Genomic DNA, 18,900 nt, shown 5'->3' with positions numbered 1-18,900 from the left:
AGTATCTATTTTTCTTTAAATCATATTTATTATATTTCTAAAGCATGGAATGGCCTAATTGATGAACTAAAATTTTGTGACTTTTAAGATGGTGCGAAATTTTTTAATCAAGGAAACTTTGTCAGTAGAAAAATGATTAATGTTTATGAAATGGTATGCTTCTGAAATATAAAATATTTCATTAAATGATTGGCAAGTTTCTGAGACAGAATGATACTTTACAATAATGGAATGTGTTCCTGAATAAAAGTTTGCTATTTTTGTTCTCACAAAATGATAATGAAGAAATAGGAAAAGATTTACAACACAAAAACTCCTCATTTTCTTACACAGAAAAGAAGAATAAGGAAACATCTAATAGCTTACAGTGGATGTGTTCTGGAAGAATGTTTTTCCCTTCTCCTGAACCTCGGTGTACAGTTCGCTGAGCTTTGTATACATTTCTTCTGTGTGGCGCATAGCTTGGTCGGTGAGATCCTGCAAGTTCTCTGTTTCCGACGTCATAATGTGTTCTAACCCACTCATGCTAGTACTTAGCTGTATAAATACAAACAAAGACATTGTAATCAATTCAGATTTACATATAAAAATTACAACCACAATATGAGGGAATGATCCAACAGCACATGAAAGGAAATGCTTGATAATGTTCTTTGGTTAACATTCCAAGTATGGCTAACATATCATTGGTAAAGAACAATGCAACATTAATTTTTAAAATATAACAACACAGTCAGCCATATCATTTGTGAACATCAATCCGAAAAAACAAACGAGAAAAACAAACGTGAAAATTCAATCATTTCCATAACGCTTATAAATAATAATTTAATTGTTGAAAGACATGATGCAGCATTGAATTTAATTCACTTTCTCTTTCAGAAAAAAAATGAGATGGTGCAAAAGTTGGAATTGTTTTGTTTAAATGCTTTTTTGTAACAGTCAAATACTCATGCAAAACCCTGGTAAAACTGGATTCATGATATCATGAGTTCTTCATGAACTTCAAGAACTACTTGATGGACTGTTCAGGAACTTTTGTAAATCAATGTTCATGAAAATGTAGGTCATGATTATGAGTTTATGAATTCTTGGTCGGACGAGAGTGTCAGACGAGAGCGTGGATGACAGCGTGGATGACAGCGTGAACGAGAGCATGGACTCACCTGTTGCACAAGCTTGTGGAATGACAGGTAGACAAGTGACAACTGAATGCGGACCTCGACAATGCGATGCAGTCGCTGCATCTGTTTGTGTAGCGTGTCCACCTTCCCAGCGGCGGTCTGAGCCTCCTGGTCCCCTGACTTGACCAGACTGACTCCCGCCTCAAACAAGGCTTCCAACTCCGCATTCTTGTCCTATAACATTTAATATTTCACACGGATGAGGATATTAACCAACTTATTTTTACTGCTGCTAAATTTGTGTTTTTATGTCCAAACACATTTATGTAAATTCACAATTTAATGGCTAAACTCTCTATTATAATTTTGAATTTTTCGCGGTGATTTATTCAAGAATAACATATAACATCCGTAACGTATGTTAAAAAATAAATCACATAAAATAATAAATTCAGTATAATTTCGTAACAAAAAAATGCCAATATGATCCTATGATTTGTATATGTAAAGCTGTCTCCACTTACCCTTAAGTCTTGTTCTAGTTGTTCATGAATTTCTAAGAAGTCCTCAGCTGTTTCAAGGCGTGTTCCCATGTCCGCGTGTTGGCTTAGGGTAGCCTGGCCTATAGAGGTCAGCCATGTTTGTAGCTATAGCAACAGAAAAGTTAAATGCAAAATCTATCGCCATAGCAACACATGGTGGCAATGCAAAAAATTCTTATAAACATAAGCCAGATCAAAAGCCAGTTAAGAAGTCTAATTTGCACAATTGTCTGCAGTGTCTTGTCTTTAAAGCTTTTCTGGCAGGCAAATCTGAAGGCTTCACAAAAACATAAAATCATCCTATGATCCACTGGCCATAAAATGTATTGCAGCTAAATAAATGTGATATTACAATAAACTGATGCTGCTGAAATGTTCATGATTATTTCAAAGTGATCTATGGAAATAAACTCATGCTTTTGAAATGTTCCTGGCTATTTTACAAATTATTTATTAGGAAAAACTTACGCTGTTGAAATGTTCCTGGAATTGTAGGTAGGCCTGGCTTCTTTCCCAAGCCTCCGCCCGTCGCGCCTTGCACAGGGACTCCAAACTAGCGCAGCGCTCTTGCAACAGTGTCATCTGTAATGTACAAACATAGATTAATTTACATATCTTCCTCTGTAAGGTAAAGATCAAAGAAGTAATATCAACAGATGACAGGGGATCCTATCAAACATAAGTCTGATTTCCTCTGTAAGATACAAATAGTACAGGTTATCTTGCTTCATAACTACACTGATATTAACTCATCGTTACTGGGTGACATAGAGTAGACTAATGATTTAGTTGCCTTCTCTTTAGGATATTGCCCCCTCCTCATCTGGGCTTGGTAACTTACCCTGCGTCTGACGCTATCAACCCCAGGGTCGTCCCTACTGACCCCTCAGATCATACTCACCTGCCGTCTGAAGCCATCAGCCCTGGGGTCGTCCCTACTGACCCCTCAGATCGTACTTACCCTGCGTCTGACGCCATCAGCCCCGGGGTCGTCCCTACTGACCCTCTCCAGTAGGATGCGCCCCTCTCGTAGAGCCTGAGTGGAAACTTCCACGATGGCGTTAGACAACTGAGCATGCCCGTCGGCAAGCGCTGCGCTGTTCCTGGGTAAGTCCATGCTGTTAAGTTGGACTTCGACCTGATCCAATTTTGTTAGAGCCTGCAACAGATACGAGAAAAAAAATGTCAGTTGTGTTAATGAACGGAAGTTTGAAATCTCTCCAAGAAATTTTATTTCAATTTTTTTTTTATTTCATTTCATATTAAACTCAACAATACTATTACTCTAAATAACTTGGATCTAGTTCAAATATTAGTGAAAGGAGTATCAGAATCTCCAAAAGTGTGGCCAAAAAAATAATCCCAGACTCAAGCCACAGTTTGACATCGTATGACCTACCTTTCTGCCATAGTTTGACAGCACATAACTTACCGTTTCTGCCTGGTCAAAGAATGACGCAGCCATCTGGATGTTTTTACGTCTGGTGTCTAGTTTGTTTCTAAAGTCTTCACATTCACGGTCCACGGTCTGGAGACGTCGCCTCACGCCCTCCGCGTCCATGTTGGCACGGCGCAGGAGCTGGTCGGCATCACGTACCAGTCGTACGACCGTCTGTTGTATGTGCTATAAATAGAAAGTGAAACAACATTAAAATTAATATTTCTTCAAATTTGTTTCTTTGTAACATTTAACTAACTGTAATATAGATGGACTTCAGACTCCATTAAGTGTCAAAGATTTTGTGTCCTTTGGTGATTTTCTACCAATTATCCTGTAACCTACTTTAATATAGGTTACTATAAATAACTTTTAATTATGCTTTGTACATCAGCTGGTAATTTTGTAGATTGACTTGCAATTCTATATATTTTACTTTCTACTTTGTTTTTTCATTAGAAATAATTTTGAGACCTTTTTTTTTGTTAGTTTGAATAACTTTTAATTATACTTTGTACATCAGATGGAAATTTTGTAAATTGACTTGTGATTCTATACATATATATTTTACTTACCACTTTGTTCTCTAAGTAGAAATAATTCTGTGACTTTTTTCTGTTAGTTTAATTGGTTTTCATTTCTTTGACCTACTTTCATATGTGATCTAGGTTTTTCTGTTAGCGTAAATAGCTGTGACCTACTTTTGCTTGAGTTTCAAATCTGTTGTGGTCCTCCTGCAGAAGCTGGACTTGATGGTAAGATTCGCCCAGTTCACTCTTCTGTAGGTATGTAGATCCGACGGTCCTGTACCAGTCCAGCACCTAGGGGTCAAGGTCACAAATGTTATATAGAGGTCAATGTCATATATTGTATAAAGGTCAAGGTTACATAACATTATAAAGGTCAAGGTCATATAATGTTACAGATATCAAGGTCAAGTAATTGGCAATGCTGTTTTAGAAATGAATTAAATCCTAAATGTTTCTGATCAGTAGATATGAAGAAGAAGGAAACAAAGGACTGTAAGGAATTTAATTGTGGATTACTTCTAGGATAGGCAAGCTTCTACAAGTAAAACAAATAAACCAAATGGCAAGACTTTTTAACCAGATCATGATTTAGCATCAAGTAAAACCTCACTGAAATTTCAACGACAAAGACTAAAATCATCCAAAAGTAATGTTGTTTTTTAATTGTTCAAGGAAATCCAGACTCTCATTATTCCTAAATTTCAAGATGAAGATAACAGAAATAAATTCTGTCTGTATAGATTGTCTAGTGACATTACTGTACCTTGTTGACTTCCATGTCAAGTTGACAGAGCTGGAAGCACTGTTCCAGTCGGATACGACGCTGTTCCCAGATATCCTCAAGTCTTCGTCTTCGGTCTTGAAGTAGTTCTAGTAGATGTTCAATTCCGTAGCACGCAGCGGTGGTAGCGTGCCTGTTCTGTAAGTCCGCATGCATACCCATTTCTCGTATGCGTGTGAGTAGTATATGTCCTTGGTTTAATGTCGATTTGGAGGCTTCCAATATTCCTATACAATAAAAATATCATATTAAGTGCCAAAGCGAGACCACCTGCTTATTTAAAACCAGTTTTTTAGGATCCCAAATGACCATTCATAACACAATTTGACCTGTACGGGGGTATATAAAAAAGACTAGACTATTTGGTTCATTGACAATTGGTTTGATTTTCATCAGACACAATATTAAACAAATTGTATTTTGTAGTTAATAAAATCTGAACGACAATAGCAAATTAAAGAAAACTTCAGCAAATGTTTCACTTTTGACACATCGAAAGAGATCGATATAAAATAGTATCTTACCGGTTTTGATTTCTTGATGTTGCTGAAGCAAGTGGCGGGCGGTTTCAACGTCATGGGTCGGCACAGAGGTCGAAAATTTACCCTGTGCTTGTTCCATCTTTGACGAAAACTGAAAAACAAGAAATGATTCAGATAACAGCAAGAAAATGGCTGAAAATATAAATCAATATATAGCTAAACTAAGTCAGTGGCCACTAAGGGATTTTATATAGATTTTTTTTCCCCAAATTTTTTGGTTATATTTTAGCCATAAGAGTATTTAAGCTCGCTTCATTTGAATATGCAGTGATCAAGTTGAAATTTGGACCAACAAAGTACTTCAAATTAAACAGAGTAACAGAGTTAAAATTATACAGGTCCAACTTATCAATGTTCGATGGTATGATGTTTTCTCTGTTATTTCAAAATTATAAAAAGAAACTTCTTACCTCGTGCGCACTTTTGTGGAATTCCACACTTTGCTCCAGAATGAGGCTACGAGCCTCGAGTTTCTTGTTGAGCTCTCTCCAAGCCTCGCTGAGAGTGTCGGCCATGGCACTGTACACATCGGCCTGAGACGGATTCTCCGTCACGTATGAGTCGGCGCTACACAGTATCTTTTTTACTTCGTCTTCCTTGGCCTGTAAAGTAAACAAAGAATTCATCATTTTATCTTTAATATTTGTCTATTTATAGAAAGACTTTGAAGGGATTACAGTAAAATGGTCACTATAGATATATTGTATATTACAATAGAGAATACATGGTTAGTATCTTACAATACAAGATCTATTTTAGTCAAGATGATCTTTTTAGAGAATTATACAGTTAAAATACAAAGTGAGGATATAAACATGTAGTTATATACTGGTAGTATTTATAATAGCATTGTCTGCATTTTCAATAAACTGATCACAAAGAAAAGTAAGAAAGTAGCAGATTATCACATTATCTCCCCCTGAATAAGCAAATAACTACCTGGTTATCTCCCCCTGAACAGTCATGTATAACTACCTGATTATCTCCCCCTGAACAGCCAGGTATAACTACCTGGTTATCTCCCCCTGAACAGCCAGGTATAACTACCTGGTTATCTCCCCCCTGAACAGCCAGGTATAACTACCCGGTTATCTCCCCCTGAACAGCCAGGTATAACTACCCGGTTATCTTCCCCTGAACAGCCAGGTATAACTACCTGGTTATCTCCCCCTGAACAGCCAGGTATAACTACCCGGTTATCTCCCCCTGGACAGCCAGGTATTACTACTTTCTTATTCCCTTAGCTGGTCTAGGTGTAGTAAATATTTCCAACATATCTAACACCAAGACTTTTTCTAAGGTGGCTAATATTTTTTTAATCAATTGTGCACTTTCATTGGAGCCATTAGAAGTGAGTTGTAGAAAGTTATATAACTTGTTTCACAATTAATGTAAATTAGATCTATAGTCATTTTGAACTAATCAAATCCACAAAAAATGTGAAATTTAATAACTTCAAAAAGGAAAGACATTGAAAATTAATTATTCCAATTGCATTCAAAGAAATTAAAAGTATATTAAGGTTTTAACAAGGAAATGAATCATGTCTGTTGTTTTTTTGTCAGGAATTTCCTCTCTTAACTTTTATTTCCATTATAGCTAAGTATAGCAGATACGACCAAATCACATACACCACAGTGAACAGGCCCCTAGAAGTGTGGCTTATCTACTAAAGTTTCAGTTCATTCCTCTTTTATCTCATTTCTATAAAGCTAAGTTGGTTTTATTTTTGTTTTTATACTCTCTGTGAATAAATCTTTTATTTTCACTTTGAGCAGACTGAAGTTCTTAAGACAGTGATCTGCAACATTCCTAAGAAAATGTTGTTTGCATCAGCAAAAAAATCAGATAAATATTCTGTATCTTGACTGCGGGACTGCATCGTTCTATAAATATCTCCCAGCATACTATTCCAGTTATATATTTAGTAGCCTGGCATTGTGTATTGAATGGTTGCCAGGCAGCCAGGCCTGAAACCCAATCCACCCTGGCCGGTTACCTTATATAGACAGTGAGGCATGCTGGGATTGGCTTAGACAGAGGTAACTGTTGCCATGGCGATATGATACAACATCCTGTCTGTTGTCTAACCACTCAGCTATCTGACTGGCTCTGGTTTGGTGTCAGAGACCAGAAACAAACGGCTATTTTGAGATTTCCTGTATATCTTTATAATCCACACTAATATATAGACCACAGTTTTTAATTTCTCTAACAAAGATATATCATGTTCCAAATATTTCAGAAAAAATAAATTTAAATCTTGAGCTGTTCATAGAAATATTCTTCTCAATCTAAATTCATGCAAAGCTGAAACATAGATAGGATCAAAAGATAATCAGATTATTGTATGATAAAGAATGTTCTTCATTTTCAATAAACTATTTAAAATCCTTTTTGGATGCTTTAAAAAAGTTTAAGTTATGATCATCGATAAAAATATGAACATATGATTTGATTTAAGATTGGGTTTTTATCTTCACTTAATTTATTCATTTATTTTGTGTGTGTGTGTATAAGGTATATAATACCTGACCAAGGGACACAGTTTTGTAATACGTAGGTAAAGAAAGGAGGGGGAGGGGGATGGGGGGGAGGGGATTAAGTGTAGGTGTATAAGTAGGGGGCGGGGGAGGGGGTTGTTATGTGTAGGAGTACATCCTTGGCTCATTCCCATGAGGTGATGTCTGTACTACAATAAACGTGCAATGCACATACATTTCTGACACATGTTCTGCGATCTGCGTCGCCTCTATCTTCAGCAGTGTCAGTCCGCAATGCGGTTGGTTCTGTACGTGTTCAGGCTACATACGTAAATATTCTCTTATTCCAAACATATGACGTATAAAACCGAATAAAAAAATCTAGAAATTTATCTGGAAAATGGAAATTCATTCAATGACATATTGTCCATAACTATATGTAGAATGTCATTTAACAATTCAGAACTTACATTATGATTTATGAAAATATTGATATATTGACACATCAGGTGTGATAAGACTGCAATTTATGGATTTGTGGAATTTTAACCATAGTAGCATCTCAGTATAATCTTTGAAGGCTAATCTATCACGGAATTTTAGAATTGGTAGTTTTACTTAATTTCACTTATAGTGAGTAATTGGGATAGCCGGGTTTGGATGATGTATATAAAGATAGAAAAAAGTGAGAATTAAGTGTACAGGGTAAAGAAAGGTTAGAGGAAAGTTAGAAATGTACAGGGTAGAGGAAAGTTAGAAATGTACAGGGTAGAGGAAAGTTAGAAATGTACAGGGTAGAGGAAAGTTAGAAATGTACAGGGTAGAGGAAAGTTAGAAGTGTACAGGGTAGAGGAATGTTAGAAATGTACAGGGTAGAGGAAAGGTAGAAATGTACAGGGTAGAGGAAAGTTAGAAGTGTACAGGGTAGAGGAAAGTTAGAAATGTACAGGGTAGAGGAAAGTTAGAAATGTACAGGGTAGAGGAAAGTTAGAAATGTACAGGATAGAGGAAAGTTAGAAGTGTACAGGGTAGAGGAAAGTTAGAAATGTACAGGGTAGAGGAAAGTTAGAAGTGTACAGGGTAGAGGAAAGTTAGAAATGTACAGGGTAGAGGGAAGTTAGAAATGTACAGGGTAGAGGAAAGTTAGAAATGTACAGGGTAGAGGAAAGTTAGAAATGTACAGGGTAGAGGAAGGTTAGCGGAAAGTTAGAAGTGTACAGGGTAGAGGAAAGTTAGAAATGTACAGGGTAGAGGAAGGTTAGAGGAAAGTTAGAAGTGTACAGGGTAGAGGAAAGTTAGAAATGTACAGGGTAGAGGAAAGTTAGAAATGTACAGGGTAGAGGAATGTTAGAAATGTACAGGGTAGAGGAAAGGTAGAAATGTACAGGGTAGAGGAAAGTTAGAAGTGTACAGGGTAGAGGAAAGTTAGAAATGTACAGGGTAGAGGAAAGTTAGAAATGTACAGGGTAGAGGAAAGTTAGAAATGTACAGGATAGAGGAAAGTTTGAAGTGTACAGGGTAGAGGAAAGTTAGAATGTACAGGGTAGAGGAAAGTTAGAAGTGTACAGGGTAGAGGAAAGTTAGAAATGTACAGGGTAGAGGGAAGTTAGAAATGTACAGGGTAGAGGAAAGTTAGAAATGTACAGGGTAGAGGAAAGTTAGAAATGTACAGGGTAGAGGAAGGTTAGAGGAAAGTTAGAAGTGTACAGGGTAGAGGAAAGTTAGAAATGTACAGGGTAGAGGAAGGTTAGAGGAAAGTTAGAAGTGTACAGGGTAGAGGAAAGTTAGAAATGTACAGGGTAGAGGAAAGTTAGACATGTACAGGGTAGAGGAAAGTTAGAAATGTACAGGGTAGAGGAAGGTTAGAGGAAAGTTAGAAATGTACAGGGTAGAGGAAAGTTAGAAGTGTACAGGGTAGAGGAAAGTTAGAAATGTACAGGGTAGAGGAAAGTTAGAAATGTACAGGGTAGAGGAAAGTTAGAAATGTACAGGGTAGAGGAAAGTTAGAAATGTACAGGGTAGAGGAAAGTTAGAAGTGTACAGGGTAGAGGAAAGTTAGAAATGTACAGGGTAGAGGAAAGTTAGAAATGTACAGGGTAGAGGAAAGTTAGAAATGTACAGGGTAGAGGAAAGTTAGAAATGTACAGGGTAGAGGAAAGTTAGAAATGTACAGGGTAGAGGAAAGTTAGAAATGTACAGGGTAGAGGAAAGTTAGAAATGTACAGGGTAGAGGAAAGTTAGAAATGTACAGGGTAGAGGAAAGTTAGAAATGTACAGGGTAGAGGAAAGTTAGAAATGTACAGGGTAGAGGAAAGTTAGAAATGTACAGGGTAGAGGAAAGTTAGAAATGTACAGGGTAGAGGAAAGTTAGAAATGTACAGGGTAGAGGAAAGTTAGAAATGTACAGGGTAGAGGAAGGTTAGAGGAAAGTTAGAAGTGTACAGGGTAGAGGAAAGTTAGAAATGTACATGGTAGAGGAAAGTTAGAAATGTACAGGGTAGAGTCAGACATGTACAGGATAGTGTACATTTACAGATAGAGGTGGAGGGAGCAGGGGATGATAACGTGTACATTTACAGATAGAGGTGGAGGGAGCAGGGGATGATAACATGTACATTTACAGATAGAGGTGGAGGGAGCAGGGGATGATAACGTGTACATTTACAGATAGAGGTGGAGGGAGCAGGGGATGATAACGTGTACATTTACAGATAGAGGTGGAGGGAGCAGGGGATGATAACATGTACATTTACAGATAGAGGTGGAGGGAGCAGGGGATGATAACATGTACATTTACAGATAGAGGTGGAGGGAGCAGGGGATGATAACATGTACATTTACAGATAGAGGTGGAGGGAGCAGGGGATGATAACATGTACATTTACAGATAGAGGTGGAGGGAGCAGGGGATGATAACATGTACATTTACAGATAGATGTGGAGGGAGCAGGGGATGATAACATGTACATTTACAGATAGAGGTGGAGGGAGCAGGGGATGATAACATGTACATTTACAGATAGAGGTGGAGGGAGCAGGGGATGATAACAACTTTAATTGTAGGAGAAACATTTAACTTCCATAGCCTGGTATCTGGTGTGAATCACTTCCACAGCTCAGTACATCAACGTTATCAACTAATCCTTGTTATGCAGTCAAATTTCTTATCACTGCCTGATTATTTACGTAAACAATTTCGTCTATGTACCAACATCTCATTTGTGCCACATTTGTGCCAAAATTTGATACCACATATTTTACTGTAGACTGGCTACCAATCTCTATAACATTGAAAACATCACTAAAATTTAGCTTGATTATCGTTGTCTCTACTACATGTCAAATCCTTCATTTGAAAGTAAGGGGAGATAATCTAGTGAAGAATTCTACTGAGAAAGTCTTAACAACTTAGGGTCTGATGGCCTGTCAACGTCTACTATAACAAAACTTATTTTTTAGGGCGACTTAATTTCGCATTTTCTTGCCCTACAACAATTACACAAGAAATCTAATTCCCTTGTATTACACTCCAATCTTTTTGCGACAATTTTTTTAGACTTCATCATTATTTTGTAAATAAAAACTCATTCACCCCTAAAATTCTATAATGAACTTTTACAGCTTTTGAATCAGAACCTTCAAATGTGTTTTTACTAAGGTGAATGAGTTTAGAGGCTCTTGACATTTCTAAACCAAAATTGAACAGTACACAATAGCTGACTTTGAGATCTAGTCTGTTTTAAAAAGCAATAAGTTTTGCTAACAAGTCTATGATATAAATACCATGTCCCACACTAAGAAACCATAGCAGGATTTGTTATCAGAGATCTCTGGCACACACTGCTTGATCTATTCTACAGGTCCAGAAGGTATATACTGCTATCCCTGTAGAAACACTTCAGTTATGAATTATGCCATGAGTTTGTACTGATCATCAGCCGAGAATCTCACAAACATTGTAACTAATGCAGCTTCATACAAGTTAGAAAACTTGTGCCTTATCCCATTTTATATGAAACAATAAAATATGTTTAAATTAAAACCAATGAAAAACAGAAATTTAAAAGTTGTTTTTTATAAAGAAAAAAAAGAAGCATTATCACATTATAATAGACTTAAACTGAAAGTTACAAATCACAAGCTCAAATAGAAAACTGTATGGTCTCCAAGTTGTTTACGTTTTTCTCATTGCAGTATACGTATATAATTATGTAACTGATTTTAGTCAGCACTGATATTTGACTGTAATTAAGTATGTAACGGCCACACCCAATACTACAACTTGTACAGATGTTTCAAGTGTGAACAGCTCACTTTAATATTATGCTCTTAAGCTGCAGTTGTCAAAATAAAAAAAAATATTAGGAAAAGATAACTCATGTCACAGAAACCTGATTAATCTTATGTATATATCAGCCCAATATTTGCATTTGCATAAAAAACAAAAACCCAATAAACAAAGATTCTAGTCATGTTTTCTTGAATGTAACACATCTAAGTCAATCACATACATTATAATATAAAGAGAAGTTATTTTTGTTTTTGCATTAAGGGGCAGACAACTCTAGATTTTATGTAAGGCCAACAAGTTACTGTTAATAATTACTTGCACAACTAAAGTTATATAACATCAATATGTTGGTGAAACAAACACAGAGGGAGGGTGCTGTACAGATTACATTGTATATCTCTGTTACACAAGTCTCGGAGCTCTATAATCAAATGGTATATGGATTGCTGATTATCTGTATAATTATATACACTACACACAAGATATAGAGGCTGAGAGAGACTAGAGATGCTCCAGTATATCCCTCACATCTGGTAGCAATTCTCCATGACATTAATGTTACAGACAGTTAGGTACATAGCTCAGACTACAATCATACCACAGTGCAGCTTTACAAAGGGCAGATAACTCTGATTATCATTCTGTAGGCCAGCTTTACAAAGGGCAGCTAACTCTGATTATCATTCTGTAGGCCAGCTTTACAAAGGGCAGCTAACTCTGATTATCATTCTGTAGGCCAGCTTTTCAAAGGGCAGATAACTTTGATTATCATTCTATAGGCCAGCTTTACAAAGGGCAGATAACACTGATTATCATTCTGTAGGCCAGCTTTTCAAAGGGCAGATAAATCTGATTATCATTCTGTAGGCCAGCTTTACAAAGGGAAGATAACTCCGATTATCATTCTGTAGGCCAGGTTTACAAAGGGCAGATAACTCTGATTATCATTCTGTAGGCCAGCTTTACAAAGGGCAGATAACTCTGATTATCATTCTGTAGGCCAGCTTTACAAAGGGCAGATAACTTTGATTATCATTCTGTAGGCCAGCTTTACAAAGGGCAAATAACACTGATTATCATTCTGTAGGCCAGCTTTACAAAGGGCAGATAACTTTGATTATCATTCTGTAGGCCAGCTTTACAAAGGGCAGATAACTCTGATTATCATTCTGTAGGCCAGCTTTACAAAGGGCAGCTAACTCTGATTATCATTCTGTAGGCCAGCTTTACAAAGGGCAGATAACTCTGATTATCATTCTGTAGGCCAGTTTTACAAAGGGCAAATAACACTGATTATCATTCTGTAAGCCAGCTTTGCAAAGGGCAGATAACTCTGAAATAGCTCCTGATCTATATTTTACTAAGTTAACAAATACAGTATGGTAAATTTTATGGTATTGATTGTATGGTAGGTATCTTAATTGATATGACAGCATTCTTAAGGTGTTATTTGTATGGTATAATTTGTCATGTATCGATTGTAGAATACATATAATATGGCCAAATGGTCTATCTATATAACCAATGAAGCGTGTTAAGCTGCACAATACATCACCTAGTGATTATATCACACTTCATCAAATCTACCTTTGTCCAGTTGGCATACATCCTGGCATAAATGCTGAATATAAGCACCCCAATACTTAAATGTAAGTATCCTCAAATATAACCTTTTATGGAGAGCTACATATTCATTCCAACTTGATACTTGCCTATAGTAATCACAAATGTTTATCAACTAAGACAATGCAAATGAAGTATGACAAACTTACCTGTCAGTGAGGTCAAGGTCAAATGAATATCCAGAATTCACAAGTGTTAACTATCATTATAGATTTTCATGCCTATTTCACTTTTGATCAGAATGAAATACCAAACCAGAATGATGGTAATACACATCCATGATCATGAAATCCTTGTGATGATAATGCCGTCCAAATCTTTTTAATGACATTTACGTGAGGCTTTTTGAAATTTCCAAAAATATCTCACCTTGGAACTAAACTGGACGTTTTTTAGCAGGACCCACAGAACTCCATTACTACAAGATGGAGCTGGACCTTCCTACCAGACACCTTGCTGGCCAAATTTGTTCTAATCTAAAAGAAACCTTTCCCAATGTAAAATAAGCAGACCCCCTGGTTTTTGTATCCCCACCCCTGGGTCCGTAGTGATACCATGGACACCATGCATGTGTATGGAATATTTACAGATCCCTTAGAAGATAAGAATGTCAGTTTCAGAGATGTTCCATGTAGAGAGATTCCAGCCAAACTTTTGATGGAAGACTTCTATCGGATTTATCTAAAACCTATGGGATTTATCAGTGCCAATAACCCAGTTATATAAACATGGTAAGTTGTTGTTTTGGGAGAGTGATCTGCCCTTGAACTACAGTATCAGTATAAACTGATATATCTGTACTTTAGAAACTCAAAACACTCGAGGAGACCAATAAATAACTAATTTTAGAAAATTATGACAAATTTACTCACAAATATACTTGTAAATATGTTGATAAGACAAATATTTCATTTGTCTAAACATCTTTCTGAAGCCTGAAGAGATTGAGAACATACATTGTAATTTGGGGGGGAAATCCTTATGAATGTTTTGATATTTAAATTCAGCAATAGATGAAATCTAAAAGTAACCTACAAAATCCATATTGTGATGAAGCCTATGGAAGTTTCTATGCCCTATTATATTTAATTGGTTTCTATTTTTTCAGTTAGCTTTAAGGAGAATTTCACACTAAAGGGCAACTTATATTTTCATATTAAATTGAACAGACCCTAAGGTATATGTAAGATTTTCTCAGAAAGATTTTAATACTAAAAATTTTCAAGCCAAATCATCAAAATGCTTTTTCATGTTCTATCGACTGGTGGTGAGCCTATATATTAACATATAAGATAAAATTGGCCATACGTCTGCTGATCATTTAGTACTGTTGTACCCTCTGCCTCTCTGGTCCAGAGACACAGCAGTCTATCTTTGATACAGATAAAGAATGAGATACTACAGGGGAAACAGAACCTGGTATCATAATATCCATATTTCAATGTTCTTACCGACATGTGCCAAAATGATAATGTTGGTATGTTTCAGGGTTTGATAACAATTTACCCCATTTTAAGCTCGATCCTACTACATGTAGTCTCATCCTGATTGTAGCCTACCTAATGCTTACTAGTTTGGTTTGATATAGATATGCATATTCAGCCTCATTTTGGGTTTGATCATCAGCCTCATTTTGAGCCATCCTCTCTGTTTCCAGCCTCATTCTGAATTTAATCTAAATTTGCTGGTTCCATGCAGCCTCCTTTTGAAGTTGATCTCCAGCCTTAATTTTAGTTTGATATATCCTTACTGTCACCAGCCTCATTTTGAGTTCAATGTACCCCAGCAAGCCTCTTTGAATTTGACCAACCAAGTTTTAAGCCTCATTTTGGGTTTCCTAAGCCATCCTTTCAGTTTGACGACAGTCTGAAATCTTACCTTTAGTTTGGCCAACATTTCGTTGTGTTCTCTTTGATACTGGAGCGCTTCCTCGATCGTGGACCCCACGTCCATCAGGTCCGGTTCCATTTGGTGTACGCGCACTCTGATCCATTCTGCACCCTAAAACATACAAAATCACAAAAGGTCAAATAAGGTAACACAAGGTCATACAAGGTCATACAAGGTCAATAGTCAATTATAACATTGACTTAAACAGTGAAGAACTTTCCTATATACGTACCTGACTTTAAAATCAAAGTCCATACATGCAATGCAAAATCAGAGCAAACATTTTAGAATCAAGGTCAAATTGTTATACCTTGCAAGGTCAAACAAGGTCATATAGCATCAAAGGCCACTTAGAGACAGAATAGGTTCAGACACCTTTTAATCATCACTTAAACTTGTCAATTTATTTAGACAATGATACATGGTTGGGTTAATCATACAACAAATTTACTATCATACATGAGTTCTAAATCAAGTTCAAATTTTGTGTGTTTTCACATTTTTCCATTTTAATATTTCAGCTTTCCTTTGATTAGGTTATGTAATTCAATATGGTATATTAACATTTATGTTCAAGCTGGAGAGTATTTTTGAAATCCCTTTTTGACTATGTATAATGTAGATCAGAAGTACAGTATCTGAGGGTGGTTTTAAATACTTTATAATACACAGCTCCAGGTGTACTAACCCCCCCCCCCTTTTACCCCCTCCCTTCCCCAACCATTGCTACTTAGCCCTGCCTGGGTAAAGAAACTTACTTACACAGATTGCCAAATTTACTGCTTTCTTCCCATATCTATTTTAGACAGAACTGGTGATGTTGTTTTAATAGCATCAAACTTAAAACCAGGAACGATTATCTAGTAAATCAATGGGAGGCCTATTAACAGCTGGTGGAGGGAGGGGGTACTAAGGGGGGAGGGGAGGGGGAAGGGGGGCAGTAGGGGAGGGGGAAGGGGGTAGGGGAGGGGGAGTGGGGTGGCTATTTCGCACAAACCTTCCATAGTGTTTAATTGTTTTAATTTCTATCTATGGGAAATCTGTACAAGTCAGACAAAGTCAAATAGCTAAGAATAGATTCTGGACTCTTATTAATATTTTACTTGATAAACTTTAATGTGTTTTAAGTTCTGGTTTTTGTAACTGTTACAGATATAAAGACTTGTTGGCCACCAGTCTCTAGAATATCAAAATATTTGGCTAGATAATTTCTGTCTCTGTGACACGTCTAATATTCTTTTTCAACCTAGGGGGAGATAATCTAGTATTAACAATTTTAAGGGCTGGTGGCCAGCTTAGCTAGGAAGTAACAAGCAAGGTTCTGCTTGGGAACTGAATGACAATTTTCTGTCTATTGGAAGCCCATATTGGAATGTAAGGTCAAGGTCCATAACCACAGCTGGGATACAGCAATGTAGTATGTCTTACAGATGATTTGCATATGTTCTTTCTAAATATTAAAATTCAAGTAAAACGTGATATCATAAGATACTGTATCAGCCATGCATTAGTTCATTTATTGTGACAGAAATTCAGTCTGTTTGGTCTACATAATCACTTATAGAAGCTTCATAACACCCAGTTATCTAAAGCATGAGTTCCTTAATCCCATGATTTATTGGGTTTCACTTCTAAATATTGCAAAACATGTAGTTACAATTATCATAATTGATCAGAAAGAATATAATGCTAAATCTTTTATAAAGATAGTTTTAACCATGCAGAGATAATCTGCTCGTAATTTGACAATAATGATTTAACTACAATAGGCCTTATCACCTTTTCTGCAAATGGGGTCAAATAGATATTAATTGTCTAAAAGACAAGATACCAATGATGACTCAGTAGACTGACCATGTGACTTACCATGTGTCGGACCATTACACAAACTGGCAGAGATAAATTAGCCAGTCCTATCTCCTTGGTATGAAATGTTTAATGGGATCCTAAACACGATCTGTTTAGTGATTCACTCCAAATCTACACAAAGTTCACAGAAGTTCTCTGATTTTAAACGGTGATGGAGTCTGATGGACTTGTGCCAAAGTCTGTAGGAATCACTTCTGATAAAACTCCACTTAGAACAATGTTAATGTTCTATTGGTCAGACCCTATAGTACCTGTACTGTTTGTGTTATCCCAAGGAAAGTCTATACACCACAAAAACAGATCTGTTTATTGTTTACAAACATCTCAACTCTTAGACAATAGATCTGCATCACTCCAAACAACAGTCTTCTGTTCAAAACCTTCTCAAAACTTGGTTAATTGTTCTGTGTTTACAGAGACTGGGAGAAGAATCACTGAATCGAATATATAGCTTTTATATCAAAACCGTTGCCAAATTTTGGAATATGTAATGGTAACTCATTCATATATGTGAAATTTTGAGTTACAGCCAAAACATAATGAACTTTAAACATAATCAAAGTGGACAGATTTCTTATATGAGTAATTTTAGCATATAGCACAATGCCTTTGGCAACTATAATGGTAGGCTGATTTCAAACAACCACAATGAGCATACATTGAGTCCAATAGTGCTGTATTTAAAATTCTGCAGATCTGTAGGAGCCAACAGAAACTTCAGATAAACTAAGACAGGCTAGGATGTGAAGGCACCATGACATTGTCACCATTTCCAGGAGGGCCATATAAACAGTATTGTGGATGGCTGTTCTAAACAGAATGCACTGATACCTTGAGTGTTTATTGTGTTTTTTGATGTCCAAGTATAAGACACTTCCTAGCAAGCATTAGTACAATAACAATTTTGGATTATAATTCATCTCAATGCTTCATAATTTATCAAATTTTGATTCATGCAACACCATATTGGGTACTGAATTATCCTTTGATATTTCAAATAGTGATTTAGAGGGGTTTAGATTAGGAAATGTTAAATTTTAGTATAGACTTCTGAAAGCAGTTGATCTCAACTAATTACTAATTATAAGACTTTAACATATTTTGTAAATATCTATTTGCTGTTTTGTTTATTGTTTTCATGTTAAATGTCATTCTTTATGTAATCTTCAATTTTGGAGGAAATACAGATGATAATAATGGCAGATAAAAGTACTATTGTGTAATTATTGACTGGCTGATTCAATTTCAGTGAAATTATTTAAAACTATAAATTCTCTCTAAGCCAAATGGCTTATCATCTTGACTCTGTATATTGTGCTGCAAAAAGTTCAAACAACTCAATATCGATCCATAATGTTTGTTTTCATTGAGTTAGATAATCCTGAAAACATAAACAAGATACAGTGAATATTTTCTGATAAATATGTGAAAAGTTTGACAGCCATCTTTTTTTACTTATGACTCCATGTCTAAGAATTTCTCTGGGTTTTTTAAGTTTACAGAATATCATCATACAGCTGTGCTGACACAACCCTCTCCCCTGTGTAATTCTAGTTTGTAATCAAAACATTCTATTCTGATAAGTGTTTTTGGGGGAGTGGGATGTCGAGATGTTGGGGGGAGGGGGCAGGTGGGGGCAGTGATATGACCAGATAAGATGTCTGGGGTGAAGTGGGGTGGGGGTGGCTCCCTAGAGCAGACAAAAATGTCTGGGGTGGGGTGTATAGGAAGGGGGAGGGGACCCCAGTGCCCCTTAGTCACATTGATAAACTAAAGATAAGATGTCT

At 36.4% G+C, this 18,900-nt stretch overlaps 1 protein-coding gene across 2 annotated transcripts in view; it reads right to left on the bottom strand.

Annotated features, from left to right (window-relative positions):
• LOC138310941 (titin-like) overlaps window positions 1-18,900 on the bottom strand; it is a 255,773-nt gene that overhangs the window by 219,215 nt on the left and 17,658 nt on the right. For both annotated transcript variants that reach the window (XM_069252300.1, XM_069252301.1), the window contains exons 8-18: window positions 15,233-15,355; window positions 5,368-5,559; window positions 4,940-5,048; window positions 4,398-4,642; window positions 3,806-3,925; window positions 3,099-3,290; window positions 2,628-2,825; window positions 2,135-2,248; window positions 1,649-1,771; window positions 1,167-1,358; window positions 367-537 (exon numbers count right to left, since the gene is read on the bottom strand). In XM_069252300.1, the coding sequence (XP_069108401.1) occupies window positions 367-537; window positions 1,167-1,358; window positions 1,649-1,771; window positions 2,135-2,248; window positions 2,628-2,825; window positions 3,099-3,290; window positions 3,806-3,925; window positions 4,398-4,642; window positions 4,940-5,048; window positions 5,368-5,559; window positions 15,233-15,355 (1,779 nt within the window). The remainder of the gene's footprint in view (window positions 1-366; window positions 538-1,166; window positions 1,359-1,648; window positions 1,772-2,134; window positions 2,249-2,627; window positions 2,826-3,098; window positions 3,291-3,805; window positions 3,926-4,397; window positions 4,643-4,939; window positions 5,049-5,367; window positions 5,560-15,232; window positions 15,356-18,900) is intronic.

This window comes from Argopecten irradians, chromosome 16 (genome assembly GCF_041381155.1).
Source record: "Argopecten irradians isolate NY chromosome 16, Ai_NY, whole genome shotgun sequence".
Taxonomy (NCBI): domain Eukaryota; kingdom Metazoa; phylum Mollusca; class Bivalvia; order Pectinida; family Pectinidae; genus Argopecten; species Argopecten irradians.
The sequence above is the reverse complement of the archived record's forward strand: the minus strand, read 5'-3'. Positions and strand labels throughout refer to the sequence as shown.